This window comes from Egretta garzetta, unplaced genomic scaffold (assembly GCF_000687185.1).
Source record: "Egretta garzetta isolate BGI_Z169 unplaced genomic scaffold, ASM68718v1 scaffold215, whole genome shotgun sequence".
Lineage (NCBI taxonomy): Eukaryota > Metazoa > Chordata > Aves > Pelecaniformes > Ardeidae > Egretta > Egretta garzetta.
The window spans coordinates 3,090,588-3,115,277 of record NW_009259719.1 but is presented as its reverse complement, the minus strand read 5'-3'; the positions used below and the strand labels follow the sequence as shown (position 1 = coordinate 3,115,277).

General features: G+C 37.3%; 1 protein-coding gene across 5 annotated transcripts; it reads left to right on the top strand.

Moving 5' to 3' along the window:
• On the top strand, positions 1 to 24,017 carry APPL1 (adaptor protein, phosphotyrosine interacting with PH domain and leucine zipper 1). 5 transcript variants are annotated; one of them, XM_009639321.2, is made up of 21 exons: positions 1 to 96; positions 1,178 to 1,237; positions 3,194 to 3,265; positions 4,129 to 4,216; positions 5,802 to 5,843; positions 6,504 to 6,562; positions 7,039 to 7,185; positions 8,664 to 8,746; positions 8,849 to 9,007; positions 10,225 to 10,413; positions 10,871 to 10,913; positions 12,890 to 12,946; positions 14,655 to 14,746; positions 15,303 to 15,485; positions 17,828 to 17,877; positions 18,251 to 18,425; positions 18,529 to 18,565; positions 19,322 to 19,468; positions 19,718 to 19,768; positions 20,123 to 20,212; positions 20,815 to 24,017. In XM_009639321.2, the coding sequence occupies exons 1-21, from the start codon at positions 73 to 75 to the stop codon at positions 20,962 to 20,964; spliced, it is 1,998 nt and encodes a 665-aa protein (XP_009637616.1). In that variant the 5' UTR covers positions 1 to 72; the 3' UTR covers positions 20,965 to 24,017. The 5 variants fall into 5 exon arrangements, with proteins under 5 accessions (XP_009637616.1, XP_035750607.1, XP_035750608.1 ...); XM_035894714.1 differs by lacking the exons at positions 20,123 to 20,212; positions 20,815 to 24,017 and adding an exon at positions 1,784 to 1,860 and having other exon boundaries at positions 58 to 96; positions 1,178 to 1,453; positions 19,718 to 20,111; XM_035894716.1 differs by lacking the exons at positions 1 to 96; positions 20,123 to 20,212; positions 20,815 to 24,017 and adding exons at positions 1,328 to 1,453; positions 1,784 to 1,860 and having other exon boundaries at positions 19,718 to 20,111.
• Positions 24,018 to 24,690: the final 673 nt, after the last annotated feature.

Below are 24,690 nucleotides of genomic sequence, written 5' to 3'. Positions count from 1 at the left end.
CGGTCTTTGCTGGGAGTATTTGAAGAAGATGCTGCTGCAATTTCCAATTACATCAATCAGTTATTTCAAGCCATGCACAGAATATATGATGCACAGGTAGTGTTAATTAAATCCTTGAATGCATTATAAAATTTTTGAACCACATTTCATGTCTCTTGCTTTTTTTGAAATTATTATGAGCAATATTTTTTTTAAAATGTGGAAGTGAAATAAAATAAGAATGATTATTTTTCTGTATGTTAGGGAGTGGTAAAGACTAAATTCTTGTGATTTCTTTTGCAACAGAATTTCTTATGACAAGTAAAAAGATTTTCTGGTCTTCTAATGCTTTTATTGTATTTCTCAAGTGTTTCTAAAATGTTTTCCATCATGATCTTAGTGTCTATAATAGTGTGTACCAAGTGGGAAATTATTTTTTGCCCACAACGTATTCATGTTTCACTCATTATCTATAAGCAACTGCAGTTTTATGCCAGAGGCAGAATCTATTTTGTGGGGGTTTTTGAACAATTGAGTTTATGGCTGTGTTTTTAATTTGTATATGCTTGAACTGTTAGACTTTTTTACTGATTTGTTACTCTGGCTTTTCATATTTTTATTTTACTGCTGGTTTTACTTTAATGACTAGTGTGTTTATTGTAGGTTTGATGCTGTGTAGTTTTATTTTACTGCCTTCCTAGTTAGCTTTTAATTTCTGTGCTTTCTCCTTCAACTGCATTATGAAAGATGAAGTTGTTCCATACCCTGAATCTGCTAATCAGGTCCTGTCTGTGTACAAGTACTAAACAGTTGGTAACCAGGTAGTACTGGGGATCACTGTAATCTTTTCTTTCCTTTACAGATAACAACGTTCTAATACTCAGTAACTAGGGCAGCTAATTTAAAATAATTACATGAAAATATGCACTGCATAACATGAAAAATACAGAAATCAGTGCACATAGTACAGGCTGTGAACTTGGTATTTGTAAACACTTATTCCCTGTAACTCTCAGCAGTGTCAGAGAGATGGAAGGGCAGGATGTTTAGGTTCTCTGAAAATTGGTAGTCAGATTTTAAGTTCCATGTCTGTAATAGTTTCCTCTTTAAATACGTGATTTTTTTAATATTAATTTAAATGAAAAAGTAACAAGCTCGGTATTTTGTTGTGGTTTGTTTTTGTTTTTTTTTCAATCAGAATGAATTAAGTGCAGCAACTCATCTGACATCAAAGCTTCTGAAGGAATATGAGAAACAGGTACTGTGGAAATTATTGTTCTCTGTGTGGTCAGGACTACGTATTTTTATAGTCTTTTATCTCCCAGAGCACAACGTAGAATGTATTTAGATTTGCTCCAGATATAATGAACTGCTGTAGTTGGTGGCTCGAATCCTTGCCAAAAGAATCTGGTGTCTTCATATTAGTTCTTCCAACTAAACCAGAATGAAGTTCCTCTTACCATGGTGAATATTAGTAAGTTCTGGAATATTTTACTTTTGGATCAGTGTTTTGGGGGTTGCATAGGGTGGTGTGGGGGGGTTGTTTTTGTTTTATAAACCTGTTTACTGTTAAGCACTTTAATTTTACTTGTCACAAAGAGAAGAGATTGCATAGCAGTCTCTGTTTTAACAACCATAATTTGCTCTTATTGTGAGAATAATTCTGTCTCTGAAAGCGCGGCTTGTGGAACCCATAGCTTTCTGCACTGGTACCTGTACTGGGGAGGGTTTCCTATTTGTAGCTGCGCTGCTGGGACCCCTTTTATGAGATGCATGTTAAAAACAAGAATTCACTCCTTTTAAGGAGGCTGGTGCTCCCTATCATCCTGCACTTCATGAGGTGAACTGGAAAATGTACTATTTGTGAATTACTTTGGTTTGGTGAGTCTAGAGGGGAGAGATGGCACATCATTTTTCCTTTGCTAATTGTTACTAACAAATAGGTGTCATGCAAATACGATCAAAACCACAGTGGTGCTGATCCAAAAGAAGAGTGAGCATTCAGACCTACAGTAGCTCCATCAGGAAGAGATGGAGAAACGGAGAGATTTAGAGTGTCTTTTTAAAAAACCTGAAGTCTTACATTCCTAATGACAGACTGGAAATGCTGCTTCAGATGTCTGTGCACAGTCCAAATTGTAGCAGGAATTAAATTATTTCTGCCTTTTTTTTTTTTAAATAGCTGCGGTACTGTCATTTGAATTGTTTTAACATTGTTGATACAACACCAAGTTGACTGTAATGACACAGCTGTTTAATGAATTGCACTGCTTCTGCTGTTTTCTAGCAAACCCATAGTTTTTGTAAAATCAAAATGAAAAGAACTGGCTTCAGATTAGAAGAACCAATTAGGGCATGGTATTCTTACTCATTAGCAGTTACGGATATCAAAATATACACCAAATATCCTTATTTCAGTTGCAGTTTGTTACATTGAGAAGAAGGAGGGGGGAACCTAACAAGCTGGAAGGAGGTGCTCAAAATTTTTATAAAGAAGTTGGGGTTTTTAATATTTCCAAGTGCTTTATGTATAGCTGCTGTAAATTAAAAGAAGAATTGAATTAGCATGGGACATTTTAACTTATTTTTCTGATTTGTCTCCTTTGGACTGCTTTTTTTTTCCAGTCAGGAGGTTAGCTTAAAATACACAAATAAGTGTTTATTTATTTTTATTTAAAAATACACAAATCCAGTTTGAACTGGATTATTTCTTTTTTTTAGTTGTGACCATTTTGGTCATACTTTTGCCTCCAGCAAGGTATTTTAGAAGTAAACTCTTCTGGATAATTTAAAAATTTCACATAAACACATAATTAAGAGCTAGAAGTTTAAGATGAACCCCAAATTTTCTTAATTCTTCTTACTGCTTAATATTTGATAATTCTAAAATAATTTGCAAAGCTGGATAAAAATCTTCCTAGATGTCAAGTCTGCTTATTTCCTGATTTTGAAAATTAAAATATATTAAGTTATGCAATCTATTAATTAGATTAATCTACTTAAAAAATACTTATTTTTTAAAAATGAGAATTGTTTATTACTCCCCCTCCCCAAATATTCCTTCTTCGCAGGACAATAAAGTGCGTCAGTGTATCATTACGGTATCATATTTTAAAACAATGGAACACCCAGTACATTCATAGACACTATGAATATAGTTTTGTGAATGGCAGAGGACACTGCAAACAACGTGCCCGCTTTTATTTTCTTTTAGCGTTTTCCACTAGGGGGAGATGATGAAGTTATGACTTCCACTTTACAGCAATTTGCAAAAGTGATAGATGAGGCAAGTACTTGTGTTTGTTTCACTAACTTTGCTAACGTTGTCGTGTATAGGCTTTAACTTGCTTAATTATTTCAGCCTTTTTAAAGACAGGAGGTACAGAAATGGCTTTCATTTGTCTATAAGGTAACACTTAATTGCATATTGAAACATATATTTAAAGTTACATAACCTGAAGATAAAGAATCAATTCAGCAAAGTGAGGATACGTTGCTGAGAAAGAATGTAGTTTAACTTCCTGTAGATACAGCCCAAGAACATCACAGAATGGCAGCTAGAAACTGTTTTTCATGAGGGTATTTGTATTGCCCGATTTCAGATACCCGACTGACCGAGGAACCTGCTGCTGTCTGTGTGAGAGACAGGGACTGCCTCTTCTGAAAGGCAACTTAGCACCATTAAGATGTGAATCAGGATTTTTTTCTGTGATCCCTCTACTCACTTTTAACACTACTTAAACAGCATTTTGGGAGGAGGAGCACATTTGTTCTACCTCTGTAACCTGTGAAAGATGGGCTGTGATGTAGCTGGAGGGAAACTGGAGAAATAAATTGACTGGTCATCAGAATGTATGAGGCCATCTTCTGGCATGATCCAGGAACTTGGAATAAGTTGGAAGAGTAGGGACAAATACTAAACATAGGAGAAAAACTAAATGGCCTTCTATAAAAAGCTAGTGCTGAGATCAGGAACCTAGAAGAGAATAGCTGCAAAAAAATGAATGTGCAGAATTATGTTTGAATTGTACATGCCATTTATGAGTGAAGTTGATGTTAACCTTTCTTTTTTATTTTATTTTATATTTTATTTTATTTTATCTCAGCACTGTTTTCTTATAATTTCCTTCTTTCTGTTGTCTTTTACAGCTCAGCTCTTGCCACGCAGTACTTTCAACTCAACTTGCGGATGCAATGATGTTTCCTATTACCCAGTTTAAAGAAAGGGATCTAAAAGGTAGAGTGCTCGAACAAACACTGTTTTTATCAACAGCAGCAATAACAAAAACGTAGCATTTAATCTCCATAGCTCTTGTTTCACTAAATAGAATACGCCACTTATTTTTCAGCTGTCAAAAGTATGCACCTCCCAATTAAAAATAAAAGTAAGTTATTTCTATTCATGAGAGTATTACAGTTGAAGAGCTTAACACTATTACTGTTTCAACAAAAATATTGCTTATATTATGGAAGCACTTATCTTCTATTAAAGATTAAAATTTTGCAGCTAATATAAACATTAGGAAAGAATAATTTTTAGATAATTTGCATGTTCGGGAAATATTTGTGTATAATACCATGGCATCAATATAATGGCTGGACTAAACTCAAAAGGCAAAGCGCCAAAGTTGTAGTACTTACTATATTATTAAGATTTAGTAAAGTGGTTCGTCAGCCCTGCTGGTAATACAGCTGGCTTCTTACATGCAGGCGTAAGATTCTTCCAAAGTCTTATTTTTCTAACAGTCATATCTTATTCTGCCTGGTCTAAGATAATACATAATGTGTCTGATTGTAATAGATTTTACTCGAGGTGCTAAAGTGTATAGACTGGTGTGGCAAAGGGGCTTCAAATATAAATGGTAAAACCCAAAATAACTTAAATCCCTAATGTGAACATCTTCGAGTGGGTATACCTAATATATGAATGTTTTAAGTCTAAACTGAAATAAAAATGACAACACTTCCATAAGCCTTCTAGCTCTTTATGAATCTTGGAAAATACTTCTTTGGCAATAGTTTGTTGTGAAATTATGGATTAAATAGTTTATGCTTTTTGAGCAATGGAACAGGAGTATCTCAAGGCTAGTATTACTCCTCAGAACCTGGAAAACTCTTCTGTTAATATTTACTGAAGCAGCATCTCTGAGGCAATAATAGCAAATGAAATTTTCCTACTGAAGTTTTTAACCACTAACTGATGCAGTAGTTAATGACGCCATACTACTTTATGGACTTCACAGGCACTTTCTGTAAAGCTTTTCCACGCTTTTTTGTCTTTGCTTTACAATAAAGTTGAACACAGCTCTCTGCTTGTTTATGTGACACAAAACCACAATCAAGATCAGAACAAGTGCTAAGCATTGTGCTGCTTTCTGTTCCCTGACACAGTGAGACCGAATAACCATCTAGACCATGACTAATTTTAGGTGGGAGGAATCAATGTGTTTGGGGCTTTCCTTTGATCCAGTGATACTTCCCTGTCTCCTGTGCTTCCACTTCCCCAACTCAGACCAGAACTCTGACCAGAAATGTAGGTGACGCATTTGTATTGATGATCTCTTCCAAAGTCTTTTGAAAAGAAGTTCCCCTTTACCTTATTATAGCACAGTATCTTTTTTAGTAAGCTGGACAGCCACGTAAATGATGCTGAGGCCCTAAGCAGGAGCAGACTTTCCTGGCCACATAGTGCCTATGGTGGTAATTCAGTGTGGTACGTGGTGTGAACTACAACTGTTGAGTAGTGAAACATTGCATGAGAAACCTTAATATATAAATGTCATGCTAATAACTTACTTACATTGTGATATGTTGTTTTGTAGAGATATTAACTCTAAAAGAAGTTTTCCAAATTGCAAGCAATGGTAAGTGTAAAATACTTAACACTGTAGATATTACAAGACGACAGTATTATTGTAGATTATTTACTCAGAAATCTAGTGAAGAAATCTGCACAGCTTAAGGTGACTAATTAAGGTGTAAGTTTTTTCAGTGATACTTAGGCACCCAACTTTCCTTGGTTCACTTGGAAATCCCTGCTTTATGTACCAAAGTACTATGGCAAATTGACACCTTTTTTTACATTACTTCATATATGATTATTAAATAATTTAGGATTATGCTACCAAAATTACTAAAAACAGTAAGGTGCTAGCTCACTTCTTAAAGTCAGGACTGGATTAATAAACAAATACTACCTCCCTAAAATTAGTTTGACAGTTCTCTTCCTTAATGTCAGAAGTTACTTTTTTAGCTAGCTCTACTATATCCTTGTAGAGAACTTGTTCTTTAAGTAAGGATTAAGTAAGGACTCTGCTTCTCTTAATGTAAATTGCTTCATTGCTTTAGAATTTGTGGTGGTGAAGTAATTATAAACAGGCAAGAACAATTCTTAAAGGTTTTAATGGGACAGAAATTTGCATTCAGCTGGCTGTGCAACACACAGTGATATAAAAGGTTTTCTGCTCTGTTTCATAAGTCATTAATTCATCAAAATGATCATAAATTCTCTCTTGATTGCTTAGACCATGATGCTGCCATTACCAGATACAGTCGGTTGTCAAAAAGAAGGGAAAATGAAAAGGTTCGTAAAACAAAATACTTAACACTAAGATTTTAGAGGAGGTAAGAAATAATTTTCATCTAATAGATATATATTTATGATGGAAGACAATGTATGGCAGATGCCACTTCAAGGTTGATAGTTTTAGCAGCCTAGACAGTTTGCTTCAGAACAAAAGCAGGTTTCCCCAATACATGCCTGTCTTGTACCACTGAGAATGCTCCAAGATGCAGGTCAGGATACTGTATTCAGTTTATTTTTGTAAAGAAACAACTACACTTTCCAGGGAGAAAAGAATGCTATATTTGTTTTTCATGTCTCTGGTGGGTAAGTTAGAGAAGCGGAATTGTAGGGTAAAATACGCAATTGCTGATGATAGAGGGTAGAGCATGACTCTGTTTTTTCCATGCTGGCAATAAAGCTGTCCAGCAGGCATGTGATGAGTACCAAGTCTCAAACATTCCTTTTTCTCCCTCCCCCTGTCTGTGTCTCTTTAGATCAAGGCTGAAGTTACAGAAGATGTATATACTTCCAGGAAAAAACAGCATCAGACTATGATGCATTATTTCTGTGCATTAAATACTCTTCAGTACAAAAAGAAAATCGCTATGCTAGAACCCTTGCTAGGATACATGCAAGCTCAGGTAATTTCAGATTCTGAAAGCCAAGGTCTGAAAGAAGATGTAGAAGTACTTCATGACGGTTGATGTACTGAAATCCATTGCAAGACCTCTTGTGCAATCCAAGGAAGCAAATGGCGGCGGAAAAGACATAGCCCATCCCTGTCCCTGTAGCTGCTGCCATGAACACCGTCATTAGCTAGCACTAGTCATTTCCCACTCAATACATGAATCTCATCAGGACGTGCCCTCACCTCCCGTCAGAGCATCTTTTGGGAAAGTCTGGGTGACAAATGTAAAGGTCTAATTCTATCCCAAAACCCAGATGGCTAAATTTAATGGACTGCCTAAATTTTCATTGCTGGGTACTTTTTTTCCACTGGATCACTAATGGCAATAGCTGATCAAAGCTTTCATGCATGCAAGTCCACATAGAAGTGTACCTTCTTAGGAAGTAATGTGGACACAGTTAAACTCCTTCCTGTGGCAGCTGCTCTGAGATGAGATAATCATCAAATTCACATCAATACTGTTATCCATCAAGGGTGTGGAAGAACTTGAATGCTAAAAATCATTCTGGCTTGTTTTTGTTTAATATAATTGAGTTAATGATTGTTTTATTTGAGGATGGGTGCAGTAGAAAATACAAGTATGAAAAAGTTCTTTGGAGAGACTTAATTCGTGTTTTCAGAAGTATGTCATCAGTATGGGATTTTTTTTAAAAAAAGCAAAAAAGCCAAACTTCCCAGCATCTGGCACTGCCACAGTGTCCTGAGTAGAAATAAACTTCCGCGTACTGTCTGAAAGCTTTCCAAGTCCAAAAAGAACTACTTCTTCTTGAAATTTTGCAGCTTGTATTTAAAAACTAAGCTCTAGCTGTTTTCTATAACAAAGTATAGTGCAGTGTGTTGTTCAGGTGCAGGTTTTTGCTGAATCTAAGAATGGGAAGGGCAAGGCCATGCCCTGTGGCTTCCTGTTCTTCCTGGCTAAACTCAAAGTAGATGTGGCAGTTTTTCTGGACCAATACAGAGCACACTGTCTTTAAGATACGTACTGTCAGTCCCCCGTGGCAGGGCCCACAGTTAGAGGATGGCCCCAGACAAGTTCTCCCCGGTGTCCCCTCTCCTGTGCCCCCCAAATAACTCCACCCGTCACACAACAGTTAGCAAACTGGTGCACTGGAAAATGTATGGAGAGACATTGGGATCGCTACAAGGCCAAACCTTGTTTCTTTTCTGGGGCAGTTTCTGCATATTTGTGTGTTTCCTCCAGGTGACTGCACTTCCTCTTGACACAATGAAGTCCCACAGCAGTGTCAGCATCAGCCCTCGCTTGCAGGCAGAGGCATGCATTCTGCTCCTTTTATTGAGAGGCTTTGGTGGGAATGAGGGACAAAACCAGATTACTCTGAGAAACGCTAACCTATGGTTTAATCTGTTAATTGTTACTGTAGTTTTATCAATGACTAAATTTTCCCTTTTCCTCCTTTATTTTTTTTAAAGATAAGTTTTTTTAAAATGGGTTCAGAAAATCTTACTGAGCAATTGGAAGAATTTTTGACCAATATTGGCACAAGTGTACAGAAGTAAGTTGGTTTTGTTGAATTTTGAACTATTATCAAGACAATTATTTTTTTCTGTTTCTATTTAATGAACTGTCTTTGTTAATAACACATTATCTACCTTAGTGTTCGCAGGGAAATGGAGTGTGAAGTAGAAAACATGCAACAAACTATAGAGGACTTGGAAGTAGCTAGTGATCCACTGTATTTGCCTGATCCTGATACTACAAAATTTCCTGTTCATAGAAATCTAACACGGAAAGCTGGCTATCTCAATGCAAGAAAGTAAGACTGACTTGTCACTTAAAAATTCCAGAATGTTTAATTTTGAGAAAGCTGAAGAAGAATGCAATGTTTTTTTGAAGTTAGCTTTGCTGATTTTACGTACTTAGTTGAGTAAGTCACGCAGGAGCTATTCTGTTTCTTTTGCATAGTTATCCTGATTTTAGTCTAATTTTGCCTGAATTTTCATGTCAAAAAAAAGAATTAAAAGTTCAGCAGAGTGCAATTTCACTGGAAAACAACAAGATTGAAGCTATCAGGATTGTTACAGAAGTGTCTGTTAAAGGTTTAGGATTCAAGTTACTAATAAAATATGACAAGGCAAAACATACCTCTGTAAACCAAACTACACTTTGAACGGCCTTCTCCATTTCATGAGTAGACTTTTGTCCACTGGAGGGAGCTGTTACTCTATTTATTAAAGTCTAGCAGCTGATTTTTATAGTTATTAAAAAGAAGTTGTAACACTCAGATTTTTTTTCTGTAATTTATATAACAAGCTCCAAGGAATTTTAAAAAAAATGTAATCACAACAATAGTTTGAGTAACATTCTCACGGAATGAGGCATGAATTCCTGTAGTAGAACACAATTGCAGCAATTAATATTGAAGAGAGTATTTGAACAAAAGGGGGGGCTAATGTAAGCGTTATTGATTTTTGGTTTCAGATTGTTCCTCTTCTGTTACTGAGGGGGGGATGGAAAAAAAACAAACCGAACAACGTGCTCTAAACAAAATTTTGGAAATCTTGTTGAATGGTACAAAATACTTAGAAAATTGAGGTATCTTACATGACTAAGCTAATACTTAACACAGAGTTCTTCAAAACTTAGTCTTAACAATGTAAGTGCAGATTTCAGAGGTCTTACCAATTATACTGATAATGTGTATCATTTGAATATGCATATTGTGTAAAGCAATACCATAAAAGGTGATAATCAAAACTGAAGTACTTACGCCTTTTTATTCTATTTTAAATTTCACATAATCTGTGAAAACAACTATTTTATGTTTGCTTTGCCCAACAATAGGTTTAGAATGAAAAAAACAACAGATGGAAAGAGACAAGCTTAGCTGCTAAAGCTAAACTAAAACATTAAACAGGGAAAAAAGTTGTCTTAAGTGCAGATGGTTTGTTCCAAGTAATTATTTTTTTCCTAATTTATACAGCTCTGCTGAACTCCTAATCTACTAACTAAGAGCCTCTTTTTATCTTTCAGTAAGACGGGGCTGGTATCTTCCAGCTGGGAGAGACAGTTTTACTTCACTCAAGGTGGAAATTTGATGAGCCAGGCAAGAGGTGATGTAGCTGGGGGACTTGTCATGGATATAGACAATTGCTCTGTGATGGCTGTGGACTGTGAGGATAGGCGGTACTGTTTTCAGATAACGTCTTTTGATGGTAAAAAGTAAGTATTCTTACATGACTGTTACCTGTAAGTAATACTGACTCACTAATTAAGAAAAGAAAGATGGCCTACCTTTGGCCAGGTTATAGCAAAATCTGGGATGTCTTCTTAACTTTGTAATGTCTGGGGATTTTAGTTTATCAGCTCTATAATGTAGCTGAGTGGTATTTCAGAATAAAATTACCATGATCAGTTTACAATGGTGTATTATTACATTTGTGAGTGCTTCTGTATTACATGGGCACAGATAGAATTTTGTTCCTCTTCTATTTTCAACTGAAATGAAAACACAGCTTTGCTCCCCCCCCCCAGTTAACTGTTAATGCACTTGGCACATACACAGAATCTGCAGCCTTTCTTAATTTGTGGTGTAATGTACAAATACGGAGTTTTCTGTCTGAACGGACTTGAGGCATTTTGAAGAGACAAAATTGTGTTTTCTATTCTTCTCTTTCAGGTCTTCAATCTTACAGGCAGAGAGTAAAAAAGATTATGAAGAGGTAAGCTTATAGGAGGCTTGCATGGAGTCCAATCATTTTCTGTTGCGCGGAAGGAATACATTCATAACAGTAGTTGGAATGCTCATTTTGTGTTCCCTAGGTGGTAAGCAGTGAACTTTTAACTCATTCTATCTATGACAGGTTTCAGAAAGTCTGACAAAATACTACTGTGTTTAAATCCTAGAGAAAAAAATGCAGTTCTGATTGCCACCAAGTCCTTTTCAGTATTATGGAAGAAAGGGAAACATTAAAAAAAAAAAAAAACCTACAGCAAAATAGCTAGCAGTAATGGAATCTCGATAAATGCTGCTTCTCCTCATTCCTGTTCATGCCTTCCCAGCCTTCTCTCTTCCTACCTGCTTGTCAGGAATGGAAAATAAAAGAAATCTTAGGTTAGGACACAGATAATGATACAGGCAGTTGAGAAATGAGGAAAAACTGTTTTTCTGCCCCTGATGCATGGCAGGAAACATGCGCGTACTTCATGAACAAGGTGAATCAAGAAATGTGAAATAATTTGCTTTTGGACGGCTTTCAAATCTGCTTGTGATCACTATTTCCAAATGGCTGCTAAGTGTGGTGATGCAGATTTACTTGCCTGTGCAGTGGATGAATGCCGGCTGAGAAATGTCCGTATTCAAATATTGGTCCGCAAACTTCCATGTTGTAGCAAATACTGATGGGGAAAGGAAATGGAAGAAACAAGCCCACCCAACCAGCAGGGATATCTTCTCCCTACTTTTTTTTAGCTTTCTCTGGAGTTGAGAGTAAAAAGTTTCTCTAGACTTTTTGCAAATAATAGCCTAATGGTATAGGCGTGTACTGGTCTAAGAAAGAAGGTTCTAGTTATTAGAATCTATGTTGTATTTGGACAGCTCTTTACAGCTTTCTGAAGGCTTGCACAGATGGGCCAAACCGATAGATTCATTACAGTCGTAGTCCATGAATACAGTCAGATTTGTCCAGAAACAAAGGAACAGATGTACTAAGAGATATAAAGTATTTGTTAATTAAAAAGGTATGACTGTTTGCATTATTATTCAATATAGACTTTTCAATAAGGGGTGCGATGGGAAAGAAAATGTTTTAAGAGCACTGTTGATTTAAAATACATTTGGCCAAGCAGGTGGATAGGGAAATAAGGAAATTACGGTACTTTTAGCCTGGAGTCAAATTCCTCTGCAGTCTTCAGTGTTACATTGATACAAAATGACCTTTTGTGCTATTTCTGAGGTTTTTAGCTGGGCTGTGTCAGGCTGGCCCTGGTTCATTTGCTCTGTTAAGATTGTCCAGTAGCCTAACACCAAAACATTTGCCCTCAGATGCCTCACTGGAAGAAGGGAGTTCAAAGGCAGCTTTAGCAGCTCAAATCTGTGATCTTCTCGGCTGCAGCAGCTCTGCTGTCTTTCAGGCAGCTCAGGTGACAACCCTGGCAACAACCTGGGGCTCAGTGGAACAGTATCAGTAGTATGCATACAGTCCAGTTAGTTTTCTCCTTCAGAGAAAAGTTAAAAAGCAAGGAGCAGGAGCAGATGGTTTTCCATAGCACAGGGAGAAAATAGATTCTAGCTTACAGGTGCAAGAAATGGGCAAACTCCACAAAAAGCAGATGGAATCTGTATAATGTCTTGAGGAAACAATGTCATCTGCAGTCACAGAATAATGGAGTACAGAGAATCCCGATTTTATTTTTTTTTTTACTTCCTTATAATTGTGATTTAGGCTTGCTTTACTTTTCATCTTCAGTGTGACTAAAATAACTTTTTCAAGTAGAAGTCTGATACTGTAAGGTGCAGTATGCAGATAGTAGTGAATTTAGTGACAAGCTGGGTGTGCAGAATACTGGTTTGGCTCCCTGAAGTTAGAAAGAAAGTGGAAAAAGTGCTGACATTGGCCAACTCAGGTATTTGATCAAGTTTGTTAAAAAACTATGAAAAAGTAAATGTTTTCTTTTTTTCTCTTTCTCTCTTTTTCAGTGGATATGCACCATAAACAACATATCTAAACAGATATATCTAAGTGAAAACCCTGAGGTAACTTTTCTAAAATGTATCAGTAAGATGTAGATATGCATATTATGCACACATATGCACAAAAACAAAGAGATGAACGGGATCTAATTGGATAGCATAGAATTAAGCTGAGTACTTCCTACATGTCTCATTAGAAGTTTTTCACGGCACGAAAGCGTACAGTCTGTTGTCTCCTTCATCTACATGCTTATACAGAAAGCATTAAAAATGTGTGACTTACATTTGGTATAAATTTCTGACATCTTCAAGATCCTGTATTTGTGCTTTGTATGTCATACAAATTAATGTTACCAATTAATACGACCAATATTCAGATGCATGCATTTAATTTCTCCTAGAGAGAACTGACAGTCTTAGGAATTAGATGAGCATAGGAATTTTGTAGGAAAGACACGTTTTTGCTTCATTAGAGAGTTATTTGCCTTCTGATATATTTCTGTAGTAAATTCATATTGATTGAGACTTAACGTAGTGATTTTTACTTGCTAAATTAGGGGAATTGGCCCAACAAAATCTGTTGTTTTGTAACAGAGCATTTATCGCTATATAAAGTGCGTTGAAAGTGAAGTTGTACTCCTTGATGCCCCTGCTGAGGTCTGAAACAGGTTATTGGAAAGGGAACTTCTCAGTGATCACCAGAGAGGAGAAGCGTAGATACAGCAGTCAACAGGCAGCTTGTTGAATAATAGGGGAATCCATCATTCAACTGTGTAGCACAAGGCTCTTGCCAAGTGATCTGGAAGATCGAGCTGAAATGCAAAGCGTGTCATGGCAGTTTTTGGTTTAGTAACTAAGTACAACTTTGTAGATCATACAAGTAGCAGGCTGACTGTCTAAGTTAACTATACCCATGATAAACAAAATGGTTTTAGTGCAGAGCTCAGTTCCCAGAGCACATGTTCTGATGAACATATAGCTGAGGTTCTGCTTAGTCCTGGCATAAACAGGTGCAGCTCCTTATATGAGTGAGGGTGTGTGCATTCACGCCTGGATCTCAGTGCCTTCTCCTCGCTTCCCAATGGCTTTATAGTCATTCTCGTTTCGTAAGTCACAGGCTCACCCAAAATGTTGTGTTTGCTGCACCTTCTGTCTCCAGAAATCCTCTTTCCTCAAGGAATTTTGCTATTGGCTTTCCCCCTTGAAGCGAAGCCATCAACATTAAATAGTGATACTTCAGAATCAGTGATTTCAATGGAAGATTAAAATGGAATTCTGCAACTGTACCTGGTCCATTATTTGCTGAGATAACACTGTGACATAGTCCTTACTTGATAGTTGTTCACTTCTGGTTTTTCAGAAACACTGAAGTGTTCCCAAATCTCAAGTGCAAACTTTTGAATCTTCATGGTTTTTAGTCAGTAGCTAAGGACTACATTTCTCAAATGACATTTTTATTTTTTGTCCTGGCTACATTTGCTTATTTTGTCAGACTTATCATTGGGACTGTTTTCTATCACTGGCTTTTACTAACATTCGCAGTATTATAAAGCAAGTGCATTCATTTAAATTTTGAAAGTGACTGGCAGGAAATGTGTTACAAGTTAGAAGGAAATACTACAACTATGTTAGTGAAAATTTAGGGATATAAGATTCTCACAAAGGGTTGAGTTTATAAATTTTGTCATTTGCATATAAATAAAACTAAAATCTTAAAGCTGATTTTGAGGAAAATGTTTTCAGTTATTTTTTCCCCATCTCTCTATTGCAGGAAATTGCTGCACGTGTAAATCAGTCAGCTCTGGAGGCTGTTACTCCATCTCCTTCCTTTCAGCAGAGACATGAGAGCATGCGGCCAGCCGTGTAAGTTAATGAATGGTCATTTGAAGAGCACAACTATAAAGAGAATCCAGGAAAAAAAAAAAACCCAAACAACAAAACTTTCTGTGTTCAGAACTAAATCTTTGATAGGCTAGAGGAAAATTTCTTGAACTCACCTTTTTGGCATTGTTTAGCATCCACTGTTACAAGTAATCCAGACTTCAAGCTGACTAGAGAGCTTTGTTGGTTGCATCATATGTCTGGTTTGTTGTATGAATTCATAATGAGATTTTTCTTAATGTGTCCAACTCCTGGAAGCAAACCTCAGATTGTTTTAACATCAATATATAATCATATATGAAACATAACACAATCTGATGCAATTATTAATGCAAGTAGTAACTGACTGACTTAAATTTGATTAGGAATATAAACTACATTTTTGTTTACTACACCCTGAACTACTTCAGGTTTTTAGTTTTTGTTTTGTTTTATATCTAAGTTTTAGAATATTGTATTGGTCTGCCATATGGTTTAATTTATTATCAACCAACCTGAAACTAAGATATCTTCATTTTGACTTTTTGTTTTGTTTTAGACAATCTCGTCCTCCTGCAGCTCGTACGAGCAGCACAGGGTCACTGGGATCTGAATCAGCAGCTTTATCAGCGCTTTCCTTGGATTCACTTGTTGCCCCTGACACTCCTATACAATTTGACATAATATCTCCAGTTAGTGAAGATCTGCCTGGTCAAGCAAAATCTTCAGGGCAGTCAGGCAGGTAGGAAATGTAGAGAGAAGGAAAAAAATTCCTGAAGTTAATGTTATTAATTTAAAAACAAACAAGCAAACAAGAAGACCACGTTCAGGCTGCATCTCCAAAACACACATTGCCTTTGCCCGGACTCGTGTCAGTCAAATTTGCAGCGGCCAGTGAAGCAAAACAATTTTATTAATAGTTAAGTAGAGTTATAAAAAAAATGGCTTAATTACATGCACTAGACTCAAGGTGTAGTTTTCTATTTAGCAGCAGCTTCTCTTGCTTTAACAGCTAATGCTTTTATATCTCGATTTATTTTAAACTTTTGGTTTCACAAAGTATTTTCCTTTCCTATTGCTTGCTCACCCAGCAGCTTGGGTTATTTCCTCTTGGAAACTCAAGAGAAATTTGGTAGCCCTGCCTCCAGGTGATGATGGCATACGATGACACTCTTCTTAACCTGAAAGGTGAGTGAAAATGATCTAGGCTTCTAGAGTAACCTCATATACAGACAAGTTAAAATTGTCTAAGAGCTCTTCCCAAAATACAGAAACATTTTCTCCTACTTGTTTTTTTGTAAACTTCCCATTCAAAAATAATAATAAAAACCTGTAAATCTGCACTACATTTCTGGAACAATATGTACAGAATTCAGATTCTAAGGAAACGTTTTGCAGGTCCAACTGCTTTTAACAACAACAAAAAAAGCCAAAAAGCTGAGAACTATTTTACATGACTCTAGTCACAGTAATGTGTGGTATCCCCCGCCCTCTCGAAAAATATTGCAATTTTCAGTTGCATCTCACAGATACATGAGTTAAAATTATATGTATTCAAATCTTCTTTTTTTTTTTTTTTCCGACAGTTTTTTGTTGTTGTTTGGTATAGCAGGATAATCTGTTGGCTAACTAGATCCTTAAGAACACATTGATTTAAAATAGACCTGAACTGTATTTCAGGACGTGGAAAGGTTAATACCTCAGCTAAATTCCTGTCATCAGTTATAATTCCATTCTATAAAATCATGTTTTTCGTAGCAGAAATGATACAAAGTTGTGCTGAGTATTTTCAATTAACCATCCCTGTCTGCAGTGTTTGTAGAGACAGGCAGCATGCTACTTCAGAAGTATTATTTAAAAAAAAAAAATAATTTGCCTTGGTTTCTGATACTGATGACATATATTTAAATTTTATTTTTGTCTTTTGAGAAATCCTGTGAGATTTTGCATTTACTGTTCCAGTCTAGTCTTAAATGACAAGAAAAATCTCAGCAAAGAAAAATGCCAATAGAAAGAATTTCCCTTTAGTGTATTTACACAGGTCAACATGTAACGACGGGATGACTCTTGATGGAGGCCGTGGTACATAAGCATTGTAGCAATGCAATCCTGACTTCAGAGTTCAATCTGGAACAATTTTATTACTTTAAACTGGACATCTCTTAGTTAAAAGATTTCACTGATAAAGGAAAACTGGCAGTCAGTATGACACGTGACTGAACAAGAGATTGATATTTTTTCCTCTTAGTTCTGAAATTTGCTTTTAGAGCACTAACTATTGAGAAGTGGCACCTTGATTACTCCCCTATAAAACCTGATTTGAAGTTTATTGAACTCTTGACAGTAGTTTTTCAGCTACTAGTTAGCCAAAGAGAAAAGGGGTTTTCCTTTTTATAAGTTTTAAATAAAATTTCCCCATTTTCCATACTCTTTTCAGCATTGCTTTACTGCTTTTGAAAAATGAAGACTTGGAAGCCTAGAGTATTTTCACTTTCCATTGTAACTGATAGCAATTCTGTCTCTGAGAGCCAGCAATAGCCACATTTCTCTTGACCCTCTAGGAGTAAAACCCCAGTGATGTTTTCAGAAAGCTGCATTTGAAACAAATCCAGTGACTTCTCTTCAGTAAGTAATCCCACAACTTGAGACAGTGATGAGAAGCGTGGTGCCCCTATGGGGTACTGACGGGACTAGCTTTTGGCTGTACATCCTGAAGCTTTTCTGTGAACTTCCACTCCCTAAGACACTACCTTTTCAAATATTAACAAGGTCTTGCCTTGGGCTTAATTCAGATATAAAAAAATACTGTGTGAGCAAAACTCTCTATGTGGCAGCAATAGGACAATGATATTTGTCATCTGGCAATGGTATTTCTCCCATAATTTCAGCCCTGTAGCAATATAGCAATTTATATCTAATTCCTGATTAAATTGCTCATCCTTATCATTTATCATCCATTATTCCTCTGAATTACAAGTCTGTGAAATCATTACATGTTCTTATTTGATGCAGCATGAGACTACATTATACATTAGTGGTTCTTGTAATCTGACTCCTGGTTTAATGTTTTCATTTTTTTAATAGACGCACAAATCCTTTTGGTGAATCTGGAGGCTCAAAATCTGAAACGGAAGGTAAAGCGAAAATTTTATTTCAATGCAAAATAAAAAATAGAATTTGAAAATTATTTTTCTATTTTCGTCTGTAGCTTCTCCTCATTTAACACCAGTTTTAGAATGCTTACATTAGCAATGTATTAGACGAGTTAAATTAGGCTACCATCTGAAAGTCTGTTTTTAAAAGAATTCATTGCATCTTTTGTATTCGTTAAACCAAATGAAAAGATGTGGGACTCGCTGCTTGGTAACCGTACCTCTAATGCGTCAGTGTGAGCAATCTCGCTCCAAGCTACGGGGAAGTCTGCAGTTTTGCTGAGTGCGGTCCTTTGGTTTTGAATGGAACCCCCAAAACAGAGTTCACTTTTTCCAATACTTTTCTTTGTCTTAGATTCAATTCTTCATCAGTTATTTATTGTAAGATTTCTTGGCTCTATGGAGGTGAAGTCTAATGAAAGTCCAGATGTTGTTTATGAAACAATGCGTCAAATACTAGCAGCTCGTGCCATCCATAACATTTTCAGGATGACGGAATCACATCTATTAGTCACTTGTGACTGTTTAAAGTAAGTTTGGTTCCTGACTTCTACTGATGTTAATTTACAGAATGATCTTCTTTCACTTTGGTAAAATTTACTTTCTGGTTTGTTTTTAAAAACAAATTTTTAGGTTAATTGATCCACAGACACAAGTTACAAGACTACGAGTAAGTAACTTTACATTTTAAGATAAATACTGGCAATGTAATTCTTCTACTTTAGAAATATTATTATTAGATGTTAGCAAAAATCACCAACAGCTTGAGATTTTCCGACAAATTTCCACTGCAATGAGGAGACCAATGCATACATTTAAAAACTGACAGAAAAATGCCAGCAAATCAGGCTTAAGGGGAGTGATTGCAATAGGTCAGAAAGGCTTTTGAAACCACCCGCCCCCAATTTGATAGGGTAAAATCTTAGGAAAAGAGAATATTGTATTTTAACAATGCGATTGTTTATAAACATTGGTATTGTTAGCAGAGGGGTAACATTAAAGTGGGAGTCAAATTAGTTCTGAAGTCCAAAAGGGTTTGCTTGGTGTTTGGGTTTTTCAGGTTTGTTTGGGATTTTGTTTTCAAATGCGTGATTGCATTGAGGGTGTTGTACAGTTTCTGCTTGGTTTGGGGTTTTTCTCTAATTCTTCATAAAAAGTAGAAAAGGAGTGCATGCAGAGTTAGGAATTACATTGCAAATGAGGTCTCCTTGGCTTACATGGAGCGTGTTTTTAGAAGTGTTCCTATCTTTTGAATAATTTAATCCTTGCCTTCTAATCTACTGTTTGTGTTTCGTAATTACGTGTTTGGTCAGGTTGTAACTTCTTGTTATGGCACTGAAGTAATTAACATGCAGTATATTGAAACCTCATATAGGAAATATTTGGAACCAGTTCTAATATCTCCGTATTTGATCCTTTTTGGCAGTTTCCTTTGCCCAATGTAGTCTTGTACGCCACGCACCAGGAGAATAAGCGCCTTTTTGGATTTGTCCTTAGAACGTCAGGAGGGAGAGTTGAGAGCCGCCAAATGTCCGTCTGCTATATATTTGAATCAAATAACGAAGGGGAAAAGGTATTGGTGATGGTTATGCTCGGGTCAGGCCGGAACCTGAGGGGGATTCCAAGACGTTCGATCATTGAAGCTGTCTGAGGGGTTTCTATGGGAGAGTATTTAGTTTATGTACTGACAAACAGTTAAGCCTGGCACTCTGAGTACCTGCAAGTGCTTTAATATGCAATATATCTAATTTGGGAATCTGGCTTAATTTTCACAGCATTTTTATTAGTCTTTTTGATGATTTCCAATCTGTTTTGTGTTTAGATTTGTGACTCTGTTGGACTGGCAAAACAGATAGCCTTTCATGCAGAACTGGTAAGAGTCTTTTGGGGGCAAGGGATACTTGTGAATGGAAGGGAGTGTATTTAATACGTGTCATAGAATATATTCTGTGAGGTGCTTATAGATGCAGTAATACCATTGTGTATTTTAGGGGATTTGTTTTCTAGAATTTAAACCTGAGATAAAAAGACTTGGACCAACGTTTGCCGAGATCTCCAGATGAGAGATAGGATTCAGCTCGCTACCTTTAACAAACAGACCAGTCCTTTACAAGAAGAATAACCAAAGCAGCGCTCTAAGGGTTCTGAGCAAACTCAATATAAATCGGTGGTGTATGAAACATCTCAGGCTGTTGCTGCTCACTTTGTTTACATTTTTGCCTTTTAGGATCGAAAGGCATCAGAAAAGCAAAAAGAAATAGATAGAGTCAAAGAGAAACAACAAAAAGAACTGAATAAGCAAAAACAAATTGAAAAGGTACACATCATCATTATTTCTTCATATTTTTTTTTTGTCCTTCCTACTTCCTTTCTTTTGCAGTTTTGTACTCCAAGCTCCACTATCATCGCATTCTTTAGCACAAGTTCATAGAACATTATGGAATTTAGTTAGTTACTGCAAGTATTTCCTCCGCAGATTTTGTGTAATCTTGTGTAGTAATTTTTAAAAAGAGCTCTTCTGAGGAGATAAACTGCAAAGCGTTTTTAAAGGCATAAAGAGCAGTGCTTGAAGGAACACCTATCCCAGGCCCAAAATAACTTCAGGTGCTGAGGAGGGCTCGGAAGGGGCTGCGGGGAGGGGGCTGCAAGTGAAGACCCTTGTTCTGGCCTGCTGGGTTTTGGGGGCTGTAGGTACAGATACATTGGCGTGCTGGCTGTTGTAATAATGCCAACTACCGAAATGTAAATGTTTTGGCTTCCTATTCAGTCCTTTAGTGCCGTCTGTACAGAAAGCTGTCTGTTAATGGTATTAAAAGATAGTTTACAAAATCATAATGATGGTATTCCATCTCATCTGTAGATGGCTTTAAAGTTAATAGTCTTTTTCTGATTTCCCCCCCCGCCCCCTTCTCGAATTAGGACTTAGAGGAGCAAAGCCGGTTGATAGCTGCTTCCAGCAGATCCAACCAGAGCAGTGGAGAAGGACAGTTTGTTGTCCTTAGCAGCAGCCAGTCAGAAGACAGCGATTTAGGAGAAGAGGGAAAGAAGAAGAGAGAATCTGAAGCCTAAGGTGGCCTGCTTTATTAAAATTGGAATCGTGGATGGATCTGGTGAAATGGCACAAGTTCTACAAGAGGTGAAATGTAGGTGGAGGGTCTGTTGTATATGTGAAAGGCTTCACAATATGTAGACCCTTGTTATGCCTTGATTTTTCTTTCTCAATTAAGTGATTTCCATTTTCATGTCAGTATAATTTCTCTTCTGTATGCCAGAAGCAGCATGGTGATGCTACCATGTTTATTACAAAATGATGTTTTCTCAAGGCTTCTCTGCAGTACGGGAAGAACTGTGGGGCTTTTCCCCACTTACCTCGCTGTGCAATTGACTGCTCTCGAAACAAAACTTAAAACTCTCATTGGACTTCAGCAGTACACTGAAACGTGTTCTTTATGCTGTGGTGTGGAGAACACCTTGCTGGACGTAAAAGTGGATGTCCAAATAAGGCAGCGCTAAGCTTTACCCAATCTGTTGCACATAACTGTTCTTAGATTTAGAAAGAAAAATCCTTATTAACATCAGTGAGCCATGCAATAGTTCTAGACAGAAAGATCTTCTTTTTTCTTTCATATTGCACTGTATGATACTGTCTTGATTTTTTTGGTGAATATAATGCTGAAAGAAAAAATGCTGTCAGATCTAGAGCAGAGCTGATGAGACACAGTTGCACTTTGCTGCATGAGGAATGCATAAAGCATTCCTTACCAAATGATGAGAATAATGTAAATAGTTTTGTAGCACAAGTGCCATGTTCTTGTTTTGTTCCCCAGTACACGTAGTAAAAAGCTGTAAGCCGTTCAGTTCACTTTTTATAAAACGTGCTTAAGAAAGAGTTACAGGAACATCTTGAATGCCATCATTTGAAAAAATCTGAATATGTAAATGCCTTGCCACCAGTACACGACATCTACTGCAAATGAGTCAAGGCTCTTTAAGTCTTTTTATGGAAATTGATTTTTGCAAACAGAATTTACTAGCTCTGAAGAAAGAGACTATGCTAATCCTCCGTCCTCGAGTCAATCCCGTAAAGCGTTTTTTGAAGCAGTGTCTGTTTACAGCTTGTAATCTGAACTGTGCTCCATACGCTGTGTAATATTTATTTTGTATAGTTCTGAATGTGCATTCACCTTTTGATCCAGAAGAGAAAACTTGTTTGAAGAGAAATATTTATTTTTGCACTAATTACTATAAATGCTAAAATCCAGTGGAACAGAAGATCTGTCTCTAATAGTGGCATGAAAATAACAGGAAATATAGAAAGAGAAGAATATGCTTATACTCCAAGTTATAATATAACAGTTATGAGTGTTTTACAGTTCATTGCAGGGCATTTCTGGTCTTCAGGAATGGAAGCAATTTACAGAATATCTCCCCCTCAGCTGGTGAGGGCCCAGCCCTTCACAGCTGGAGTTGCTCAGCACCTCAGGCCCTCCCTGCTGTATGCGCACGGAGTGATCCATACCCGTAGCTCTCCTCAGGTGTCGGGTGGCCCTGTGTTGGCTGAAGGCAGCAGCCACCTCCTGCCCCTTATGCTGGAGGTGCAGATTTCAATGCAGAATTTCGCTGCCTCTGGCTCCTGTCACAGAAGAGGAGCAGCACCCGGGCAGGACTAAGTCTGCTGGGCTGGGGCTGCTACTGCAGCAGGAGCTGAAGCAGCTCCAGGAGCGGATGTGGAAGGGCCCCAGCAGCCTGGGAAGGGGTGATGGTATTCCTGCCTGACCAGAGGAGGGGGAGGCTGAGCCGCAGAGAGCCCCACGTTCTCTTCCCGAGCTGGTTAGTGACTCCTGCTCCAGTACATGTTCCACCCCCAGAGTAGCCAGTCACTTGCAGAAATAGCGGCTTTTGCTTGTTGCCCAGTCAGGCCAAATGGCATTGCCTGGCTGGCAGACTGTCGCACGGACCACACAAATCTGGAGCTTTTTTCTAAAAGAATGGCATTTTTATTTCATATATAGTCTTCTATTCTCATCTCTCATCCTTAAGAGACTGGTTTTATTCTTGCCAACAAAAATATACAGAGAGGCAGCAAATCCAACTTTTCTTCCTTTTTGGGCCTAAATCTATGCTTACGTGGCATGGCAGCCAGTTTGTCTCTGCAAATTGTTCCAGCTCATGTTTCTTTCTCTTTGTTTTTTTTGTTTGTTTTTACTTACTGGTATTTCTGTTGTCTATCAAATAATATGACAGCATAGCGCAAGGTTATTGTGTCTTACTTTATCTTTCTCAAGTATGTGCTGAAGAAATTTTGCAACAGCAGAGGAAGATGAAATCAGTGGTCGCCAGTTCCTAGAATCCAAGCCCCCAGCTTGTCAGAGTGGGGTTGATCACTGCGCTACGCAGTTCAGCTGCAGTAGCCGCAGCTCCCTAGGGAGGGCAGTTCACAGATGAGCCATCTCATCAAAAGGCGTTTCTGATTTGTACCTGGTTTGCATTAGCCTTAGTGGAGAAATGTCAGAAAACTGAATTACTTTTTTTTTTTTCTTGAAACCTACCATTACTGTTTTAGACATAAATCTGCACAGCTGAGGAAGAAAGCAGGAGAAAGTAAGTTGGCAGATGAATTTACTGTCATACGGGATTTTTCAGATTTAACAATAAGAGATTGGAATTATTCCACTTGCTTTTCAGGCTTTCTATCTATGCCATTAAACATAGTTTTCTAAAACAGACAGCATAGGAAAAAAGTACATTTTTTTTTGTGTTGGATGATTCTCATCTTAACCACTAAAAAAAGGGGAAATGAAGAGAATGGTTAAAGAAAACACATTGACATGCATGAATGAAATGAGGAGGGTGTTTTGATTGTTTAGGAGAGTTTCACTGGTGTAAAATGAGCAAGAGATATAAAAGTATCTGGGAGAGTGATGAAAGCTGCAAGGGCAAGTGGCAGGTCCAGAGAGATGCAGAAGCTGAACTGGAAGGGTGCAGTGAGTGAGCAGTGGGGTGAGGGGCTGTGTTTTGCTGAAGGGGAGGAGCACCTGGCTCTGTAATTATAACTACCTCAAGGCAAAAAAAAATAGCTGCTGAGGTTTTTATCCATGCCCTCCTCCCCAAAATAAAAAAAAACAAACCAACCTATATCTGGTACCCTTTTTTTCTGTGAGGTTTGAACTACTTCATTGGAAAAACATTTTTGTTAATTAAAAAAAAAAAAAAACTGGGGTGCTTTGTATTTTCCTTGAGAGTTTGACTTTGAATATAAACACCTTATGTTCTGGGAACTACTGCAGTGGGAGTTTGCCACCTGAACATTTTATTAAGTAAATTACTGGTCGGTTTCCTCTCCTGTAATTTGTTTCTCCCATTCAGTGTTTCCTGTCACCTTTTACTTCCAGGCACTTCCAGCTGGAGCTGTAGTTTGCTTCCCATGACTCTACTATTATTTAAGACACTCCTGAAAATACTCTTTCAAATACATGATTTTAAAGTGACTTTGCACAGGTACTGAATCAGCAGTGTTGTTTAGGACTAACTTGTTATGTTGCTAATTGCAGTCTCATAGTTCCTGCCACATTTTTTCCCTTTGTTAAGGGGATATTGAGTTTGTTACCCAGTGTAGATTTACACACTGTAGACCAAGCAAGTCTTGCTGATGGATGTTTTGAGCTACATACGTTCTTATGTATGGACTGGCATGGATATCAAAATATGTAAAGTGTGCTTATGATTATGCGTTTTATTACATTATAGATAATACCTAGCACTCATCTCTGGCCATTAATAGATTTCTCCAAGTCT